This window comes from Eretmochelys imbricata, chromosome 4, assembly GCF_965152235.1.
Source record: "Eretmochelys imbricata isolate rEreImb1 chromosome 4, rEreImb1.hap1, whole genome shotgun sequence".
Lineage (NCBI taxonomy): Eukaryota > Metazoa > Chordata > Testudines > Cheloniidae > Eretmochelys > Eretmochelys imbricata.
In genome coordinates this window covers 70208340-70218515 of record NC_135575.1, presented here as the reverse complement: position 1 = coordinate 70218515, position 10176 = coordinate 70208340, and the positions used below count along the sequence as shown (strand labels likewise).

Below are 10176 nucleotides of genomic sequence, written 5' to 3'. Positions count from 1 at the left end.
AAAGGCCACAAGGATACTAGACAGAGTGCATTATTCAGTCTTGCATTTAATTCAGTGTAGATCTAGATCTGTAATAAAAGGTGCTTATGTGCTGGTTGTAAAAATGAAGTTGAAATATAATATCTAGGGCTCGGAGGAGCAAAGTGAAGGAGACAGGCTGAGCAGGAATCAGGGTTTGAAGGCCACCCAATACAGTTATACTACAAGCCCCTAATCACTATTAGCAAAGATATACAGCACTATTGCCAGCTCTTCCAATCTTGTGGTGTCTGTCTTAGAGCTTTTGCTCCTGGAGGCATAGGATTATGTGAGAGCCTCCATTTTTTTCTTTTTTTTTTTAAGTAAGTTTCTGGCCCTCATGGTTGTGTAGGAAAAGGTTGGAAACATGAACCAAGTGCATCCTCAAAGCTCAGAAACCAAAAGGTAAAGAAAAAGAACCCAAAATGTTTTTTTTAAATCTCATGACTTTTAAAATTCATGATTTTTGAATGCTGGGGTTGGCAATACTGCAATAGTGAGTATATTAATAGCTGGACATTTGTCACCTGCAGTATTGTCAACCATGGTATCTGCCATTCTAAATATAGGGATTCCCAGAAATACTGCAGTAGGAGAAGCACCTGAAACATGGCACACATTCTGGGCCCTTTCAGCATTCAGGAAATGAAAAGGGGTACATTTTAAGTAGACCTGTCTATTTATTGTACAATAGTACAGTATGTGTCTTTTTCAACCAAAGAACTCTGCATCACGTAACACACTTTTAATATTCCATTGCAATGTACACAATCCTAAAGCACAGATCAGTTCAGTTAGAGAAGCTACATAAACAATTTATTGACACTCCTGGTTATGCTGTTCTTAAGCATTTTTACGTACAGTAAGAACAGTGGCAGTGGTTCTGGTGCTGTTATATTTAATTACTTTAGCCTGTTTCAGTACAGCTAATAGCAAGCGGACATCTGAAGTAAAACAATGATAGCTTAGGGGACATTACATTTCATTTACAAATGCATAAAACAACAGACCAGATAATGGCATGCATGGAATACAAGCAAGGCTTAAAAATACATTATGAGGTTCAGTTTGATAATGTCTGCACTATACCACAGAATTCCCTATGCAGAAAAATTGGCTACACGATGGGAGTTGCTCCATATAACAGCGCCTTCTGGCCTAACATTATGCTGTTTTATGTTGTATTTTGTACAAATCTACACTTGCCTTGTTACAATAATTTACAGGCTGAAAGCAACTCTGTAGCCATTGCCAAATGCCAGCACTCCTTTGTTTTAATTCATACTATTCTTTTTATTTTGCCCATCTTATCTGAACCCAGTATCAGTAGTTCCATACATTTAATCATACAGACACATGGTTTTGTATTTAACGTCTTTACATTTTAAGCTACTGTGTAGTAGGTGTTTGTCTCCTTGACTTTTTACACACACTGGGAAGGGAGATGGAGTTACCTTTTTTTACCAAAATGTCTGTGTATCAATGTCTTTTTTTGTGTTTGTGACAAAGGTTCTTCAGCACGACTGAGATATAGTTACAAAATTCACTGAGTTTCAGCTTAATCCATCGTTACGACTCTTAATAGAAGAGTTCCTTTGGGATTTGTAGTCCAGTGTCTACTACTTTACGTAGCACTGATCTACATGTTAGACTCATTTTTTGGTTCATTAGGAATCAGGTTATTCATTTCCATTACTTGTTCAGTGTAGGAACACATGCAGTATCTTGGGCATTTTATTTTAAAAGTCAGAGCTATGTTTGTTTAAGAAATGCAAGAAGTCCAAGGACACCATTCGCTGTGCTTGTCAAGCTAGTATCTTGAGCAGATCAAGTTAGGGTCTGTTCCTAAACACATGAAGTAACTTTTCACACTGACTTCAATGGGAGCAAGATTGGGCACTGATGACTTAATTTTTGAATCCTGCAACCTCCATTGACTGAAAATACAAGCTAATAAAACTACAGATTTCTTTGAGAGAGGATGGTACAATATTCTATTTCTTCTGTTCCATTCCTTGTTGGAAAAAAAGAGTCAAACACCTGATCCTAAATTAAATGACACACAGCAGTACACTCTAAACTTTCAGTCAGATCCTAGCTGGTATAAAGTGGCATAGTTCCATTGATTTCAATGTAACCATGTCAATTTACATCAGCTGAGGATCTGGTGTCTACGTTTATACTGTGACTTCTGAAAGTTTCATTTTTTATGGACTAAATAATGAAACAAACTGATTTGGATAATTAAAAATAAATTGGAGGTCCAAAAATTTGTCCAGAACTTAAATGTATTTTTTCCTTGTAAAATATTTTGGTAAAATTTTAGTATATATATTTCTATATATTTAGTATATATATTTCACCTGTGTTTCTCCTAGATATAGACAAGACCAACAGGGACAAACAAATAACACTACTACTGCCTGGCTCAGACCAAAGAATGCCTGTCCTTAGTAGATTTCCAACCCATTTTGTAAACTGAAGAGAGTCAGGTGGCTTTGGATGAGCACTAGAACTTTTGGCTGCTCATCCAAACCATACTGAAACCTTTGGCAGTTCTTCCATAACTGTGTGACTAGTAGTTATATATCAGCTGAAACACTGAACATTTTCCTCACTGGAACACCCCACAAGCACAAGAAGCATATTAACAAAATCCACACTTTGCAGCATTCCTTCTTTTGCTATTCAGAATTTTAACTTCGTTAGTGGGTGACCAAAAAACCCCAAATCCAACCTTGGAGTATCAGTAACAGATTAAGGGATAAAGTTACATTATCCCCTGTTATTAATATTAGGTGGTCTTCAGTAAAAATGCTTATACAAGTTCCTTCCACATTACTAAAATGAAGCTATACGTTGATGTTTATTTGTTTAAATAGCTTCCACCACCAAAGACAGAGAATTTTATATTGGATTTTAATTCTTGTAAAACATTACTTATAACACCAAACTGTTTTTATACACCTTTTCAACTACATTCATTATAACTCAGTATAGAACATCTCTGCTCATACGCATTGCCAGACATTTCTGCCAGTATCTGAAACTGACTAAGAATTATGGGTATTTTTAAATCCAGAGTTAACCTACAAATTCTGGACTTGCAAATTACACATAGAAGATTGTATTTCCACTTAGGCTGCTGAGACATTCACTCATTTTTTTGTGTATTGTATATGTAGGAGAGTAAATTTTCTTTAACAGTATGGAATAAAAATTAATAATTTTTATTTGTCTAGTTAGTAGCCTTGTAGTTTTTTTAAGTAGTGCTGGTACTAATCAAAAGATTACTGAAAAAAATCAAAGTTAAATATAGTGAACTGCACAAGATCTAAAATATAGGGTCTGTCCACAGCACATTATACTAATTGCAACACATAATAGATTAAAAGCTGCAAATTCGAAGACTTCACTTAGAAATTTAAAGTTTCTGACATCATCTTCCACCACTCCATCAACTCTTCTTTCTCCTCTTCTTTTCTTTCAGACAATGACTCCAGCTCAAAATCAACCTAGGTCAGAGAAACAATCCAAAAGGTGACTTTTAAAACACATGCTTCAGGAAATGTAGGGCAGGGAAGGGAGGTCCATGTTTGGATTAATTAACTGAAAGGAATTATAGGACAACAAATATTTATTGGGATCTGAGTAGATGTTCCCCCATTTTAGGTTGGGTTTTTCAAAAGACTCTAAAGGAGTTAGGTGCCCAACTTCCATTGAAATTCAATGACAGCTGAGCACCTAACTCCTTTAGCATGCAATGATATGAATTACCACTGTGGCTTTGTCCACCACTTATCAATACAGGGAGAAAAACACCAAGATCAGAATTCAGGCAGTTGTCTGCTGCATGGCAGAGCAACACATATGCTACCTTATGCCACCACAGAGTTCCTTCTCACATACAAACCATTTTAGGTATGTAATAGGGTGACTCACCCATTGAGGGCTGAAACTAGCCAAGGCTGATTACAGAAGCAGACACCTGGGAGAGACTAGGTGATTTCCCTGAAAAGAGCAGCAGGAGGAAGTAATGAAGTCTTGAAAACTGTAGAGCCTGCAGTGAGTGTGACAGGCTTCTGTAGGGAAGACCTTGAGAGTGCTCGGGTGGCTCCTACTAGAGCCCCTGAGTCAGAGAATGGTGTGGGCCTAGAAGCCAGGCAAGAAGGCTGAATTTTAGCCAAGTGAAGCATGAGGGTACTGCGCCCAGCTCCTACTAGACACCTTGACTGAGAGAAGGATGTGGGAGCCTGGAAGCCAAAGAAGGCAAAGCTCCTGCCAGGTACAGCCTAAAAGACTTTGAATTGGAGCTAGGTCTGGGATGAAGGATTGGGGTGTCTCTACCTACAGGAGACTGACCAGACTGAGATTGGGGCTGGAGGGGAATGTTTTAATTACCTATTAACTATGAGTTATTAAGGGGCCCTGAAGGGGGGAGACATTGGTAGCAAGATACCACTGGCCATGAGGGGGCACTCAGTAAATAGCAACCCTGCTACAATGTGCTGTTAGTATGTCCTAATAAATGATGTCATATTATGTTGACTCACTGCTGACTGTTTACCAGAAATAATTTTAGAGAGGTACTGATCTAAAAATCTTCCCTGGTGCATCTTCCACAGCAAGAATGGGCAAACTAGCCCCGCGCAGCTCCCATTGGCCAGCCGGGAATGGGGAACCGCAGCCAATGGGAGCTTCAGGGGAGGTACCCGCAGGCAAGGGCAGCACGCAGAGCCCTCTGCCCTCCCCTCCCCCAGGGGCCGCAGGGACGTGGTGCCGGCCACTTCCAGGAGTGGGGAGGGCCGGAGCCTGCTCCCTGCACCCCACAGCTTGCCCTGAACCCCCTTGTACACCCCCTCCCACACCCCAATCCCTCCCCAGGCCTACATTTATGGCCCTGCATGCAATTTCCCCACCCAGATGTGGCCCTTGGGCCAAAAAGTTTGCCCATCCCTGTTCTATGGCGTTACATCCAGGTTGGGTTTGTCCCACTTTAGTTTTTAAGGGGGAAATTTACCTCTGTGCAGAGGGTCAAACCAAACCCCATACATTACTTAAGTCCCACTGAAGTCCTAGCTTTGGGTATATTTGGCACACAAGTGGTGTAAGTATTCTAGTGCTGGCCCTCTGCGCAGGGGTTAAGGAGATTTTCATCTTATCTAAACAAAAATGCTAATGTCCATCCATGTGTGCGTAATTTTTACCCACCTATGTGGATAAAGACGAGACTAATAGCAAAAAGAAATGAGACACCTTCAAACACGCTACTCTTGCTTGGTGGAAGCCAACAAGCATTAGAAAGAGTGCACAGGCTGACTAGATTTCCAGTCTGTTATCTAAACTGATGAGGTTTGGGTCTATAAAGAGTTATGAATGAAGAGCAGCTAGGGTTTTTCTTTAGACTTATATTTTTTATGAAATATGTGAATATACATAGAATATAAATAACAATGCTCCATTATTCTTCTTTCATAGGGGAAGAAAAACCAACCAATGAGGGAGAACTTACCGCAATGGCAGGGCTAAAGGGAACAGCCACTTTTTTAGTTATTGCTAGATAGCCTGGTGCTGAGGCTGTAAGTTTATAGTTTCCTGGTGTAAGCAATCTCCAGTAATCACCATCCTTGGCTGAAGAGAAAGAAAAACATTGGATCGGAAGAAATGAAACGCGTTATCCTAGGCTAAAAAGGATGGGCTGTAAATGCCATTACAATATAATCCCAGAAATACCAGCCTGGATTTCAATATCCAGGCAATTATGCAATGATATAAAACCATTTTAATTTATTTATAAAAAGATGTTTTCCACAAATATTAGCCACCCTTCACTACTGATACAGCTCTTGTGCAAATAGATAATATGAGAACTGTCACCCTGTAATAAGGAATCTCTTTAGGGATATAGTATCTTTTTAATATATACAGTTTTCCCGAGTGTCTCCCATCAACATGTGAGTTAAGGAAATAAATCCCCATCCATCAAGATTCAAATACTCTAGAGATTATATAGCCCAGTGAGAGAACCATCGTTTTTTATCAAGATGACAAATAAATGACGGGGGGGGGACCAGATTATTCTATGTAATCTTTCTTTACAGTGAATCAATGAAAGAAAAAATATAAAAGTCATAATCCTAAAGCCACACAGTAGAACTAACCCTCCACTCAATTACACCAGTTTTACACCAATGGGTGGATAAAGAGGCCCACTGGGCATTGTTTATAGTGTGGTATTTCTTTGGAGTTTACAAAAGTCACTTTGTCAAGAATTCTTCATCCCTGCATACTACACAGAGTTTAGAAGAACCTTTGGAAGGTCACTCAGCAATGCCACTTGAAATCAGTGTCATTGCTTATGCCAGTATTTTCCTAAATGCTTGCTGAGCAATTCTGCAACTACACCAGCACTTTTTTTAAAAAAAAAAACCACCACCACCACCACACTTCTATGCCTAGAGGGGAATATTATATAATTGTTCACAAGTAAACTTGACAGGGTCAGTACAATCAGAGTTGGTGGAAGTCCAATTGAGAAAGCTTCAGGAGGCATCAAACTAAAGTGCCCCCATATTTTTTCTTTAAAGAGACAGATTCTGTGGAAAAAAATATGATCTATTTTATTAGCTGGCACTGTAGCAAGATTGTATGTTAAAACCTTCACAGAAGAGCAGAATTAAGGTTCACCATTCACTTTTGAGATTTCCTGACTTTTGACCACCTTTCTAAACCTTTTGATATTGCATTGCCGCTGTTTTACAAACATCCAGTGATATGAGATGATGGGGTGATGGCTGTGTGCATTTATCTACTATACAAGTGCAATATCCTACATCTTAATCTCCCAGCACTGCAGCAGAGAATAGGGAGTGGATACTGACCTTTCAAATGGAGGACATAATCCTTTTCTTCCCCCCACCCCCCTTCCTTCTCTCAATCCCTATGCAGGTCACTTACTGTTCTTTACCTTTCACCCCTCCTTCCCTTTTTTATGTACAGTGGAAGGTACTGCTAAAGTTACTGTTGGCTCTTCTGGTTGGTGGCATGGCTGTCCACTGCCTGTAACGTGTGGGCACATCACAAAGGGAAATGCCAATCTGAGTGGGTGGCAATCCCATGCCATACAATTCAGTGGAATAGTGGGATTCAGTACCAGCATACAATAGTCCACAAAATATGGGAAATTTATTTAATTAGCACCTTACACCAAAAAATGCTGTTTAAAATGACAACGAATGTATAGGTAACCCTTCACACACGGTCAATGTGAAACTACTGCTAAGCCTATCTCTAGGGTAAGATTCAGCAAAAATGAAAAGGTACACTACTACTAAACAACATTTTTAGAACAGGAAATGAAAAAGTACACCATCTCACTGAAGCAGCAGGGAGCTAGGCAGAAAGCAATTACCCAAACTGGAATTTGGCAATGAGATTAGGGATTAACACTCCTAATCCTGCAAAAAGTACAATGGGATCTTTAATGATCACAAGGGATTTGGACCAGAGTTTTAGGTTTCATCTTTGAGATGGCACTTCCAAAAGTACATTGCTCAAGAACATAGTCTGCACATACCCTGAGTCACTATGGAACTGTCACCGGTGTGTTTGCAGCTCAAACCGACATATCCAAACTAGTTTTAATCTTGCTAGCTCATATCCCAGAGCAGTGAAGCCACAGCAGGTAGCTTGAGGATGTCAGCCTGAGCTGCAATCACACCCCGTGATTACATTCTAGACATATTCTCAAAGATAAAGGTGTCACCTACTTCATAATACTTCATATAGCATGTGGAATTAGGACTAAAAGTATTGTCTCACTGTATCAGACCAGTGATTTATTTAGTCCAAACCAGTCTCCAACAGCAGACACTATCATCTCCTTCAAAGAAAGGTGCAAGAAATTCTGCAAATGGCTGATATGAAACATCCTGCCCACAAGGGAAACTTCTTCCTAACCCCAGGTTGTCTCCCATCTAAGTATTGATGCAGCCTGACCACACTTAGCTAATAATATCAGATTAGATTTGAGAGGCTATGACTCCAGGTTGCCTGCTACAGAGGCATAGCAATACATTCTAGCACGCCTCCTTACTTAATCACCTAAGGTGTGACACCCACCTGATGTAATGTCATGGTTTATTCCCTCCACAGAAATGGTAGCATTTGCAATCGGGTTTCCCTGAAGATCTCTAACAAATCCTTTCACTCCCCGATGTATCTGAAAAAGCCAGAGATACATGGGAAATTACTTGTGCTTGTTTCTAAAGGAAAAGCCAGCTGTTTTAGTCAACGAAATATCTGAGACTGCATGTTATCCACCCCATACCTACATGATGAAAATAAGCAGCAAGGATAATTTCTAAACCTCACACTGGAATATTACAAAGTGATTGAGCCAACGGAGTTCAGCTGCTGATATGACTAATTTGTTTTTTTGCTCTGCAGCATTCATCACAAATGTGCAGCAAACCATGAAGGGAAGTATGCATTCCCTCAAATCCTGTTGTTACTTAGTATTCTCACACTCTATGAAAGGTGTTGGGAGACAGCCTGATGCACATCTTTCCCACAGGCTATTAAATTTTCTCAAATATAAGAATTTTGGGTCTGATCCTGCAAGGCATTCAGAACCTAAGATGGGGTGTGAGCAGCCTCAACTCCCAATGAAATCAGCTAATTTACATGAGACAGTCAGCCCCTTGGAGGACTGAGCCCACAAGATACAATCCTGCTCCAATTGTAGTTAATGGTAAAACTCACATTAACATCAGTGGAGCATGAATCCTCATTTGGAGACTGTACCTCTGGTGCAATGTGGCCATTTTGTGTTGCAATACCATTGGACTGTGGCTCTAAAACCAGCATTACTAGCCAGTATAGAGCATTTAGCAGTGCAAGTGGGGATAGGGTATGCAACTGAGGCTTCTCTGCACTCTGCTGATCTTCAGCTGTCGTTTAGGCACTATTAGCAGCTGATATCATTTAGACAAGAACATCCTTTAGACAGCTCAAATTTATGACAAAGGATTAGCCTGGCACATAGCACAGGAGAGCAACAAGGCCAAGTACCCTTTACTGGGTACTACTGCACCCTCCTCAACCATAGCTGAGAATCTGGCCAGTCAGTATCATGTAGGAAAGTCCAGAAGGTGAGTAAAATCCTCTACCAGATGAGAGCAACTGAACTTCAGTGATCTAGCCCGCAGTTCTACAGAAGCGGGCAATTTAAGGTGTCACGGTATCTACAACTTTGAAAATTCCTTGTCAGACCATATTTTAATTAAAAGTAACCCATGTGCAAAGCTGAAGCTTTTTTTCGACCGTTAACAGGGGGAACCTGTAGCAAAAGGGTGAAATTCTGTAGTGCAAATATACTGCCTTTTCATCCCACGTAAAACTAACAGGCAAAACTCAGTGATTATTCATTGCAAATATTTGATCTGGCAAACTTTGGCTTTTTTTTCTTATATAAATTATTCAAGAATAAATGAGTCCCATTCTTCAACAGCTGTACTAACAGGCTATTTTTCTCATCATAATCACAGGCATATACTTGTTAACTATAGCATATCAAAAATCAGATCTAGATCCAGATGAGTTTGAATTTTTAGCAACCTATTAGTTCTGGATTTACCCCTATGGATGTGTGTGGAGTAATCATAACTACAGCATATAATCAGATTAACACCGTTGGCAGTTTCTGTTTAGTTGCATTACTCTAGAGAAAACTCTATTTTGACCATTTACCTGCTCAATATAATTGACAAGTGAGTTCTTGTTGTCCTCCCAGTAGTTCTTCAGAGTTTCCTCTGACGGGAATTTTTCACAGCTGAGCTCCACTGTGATTTCAAAGCAGTTGCTGCTGAGGTAATTGAAGTCCTGCATTCCTGCAATATCAGCAGAGAGATATGTTGACACTGTTTGCATTGCTCTGAGGTAAGATGTACTGACAGGGTCCAGTGTGGAAAGTGGAACTCCTGGCAAGGAGGGACTTATTAAATGCTATGGGGAATTAGGAGAAATCTGCATTAAACACAATGGGCCTGATTCTCCTCTCCCATTGGTGTAAATCTAGAGCAGTGGTTCTCAACCTCTGTCCCATGTGACATCCTCAGGGCCATACGGGTAGTATATATATTGTGTGTATGCAGCCCA

General features: G+C 40.0%; 1 protein-coding gene across 1 annotated transcript in view; it reads right to left on the bottom strand.

Annotated features, from left to right (window-relative positions):
• Nucleotides 1–748: 748 nt before the first annotated feature.
• CPE (carboxypeptidase E) overlaps nucleotides 749–10176 on the bottom strand; it is an 87783-nt gene continuing 78355 nt past the window's right edge. The window contains exons 6-9 of the mRNA XM_077815435.1: nucleotides 9769–9908; nucleotides 8140–8239; nucleotides 5531–5649; nucleotides 749–3533 (exon numbers count right to left, since the gene is read on the bottom strand). Coding sequence (XP_077671561.1) covers nucleotides 3435–3533; nucleotides 5531–5649; nucleotides 8140–8239; nucleotides 9769–9908 — 458 coding nt within the window. The 3' untranslated portion in view covers nucleotides 749–3434. The remainder of the gene's footprint in view (nucleotides 3534–5530; nucleotides 5650–8139; nucleotides 8240–9768; nucleotides 9909–10176) is intronic.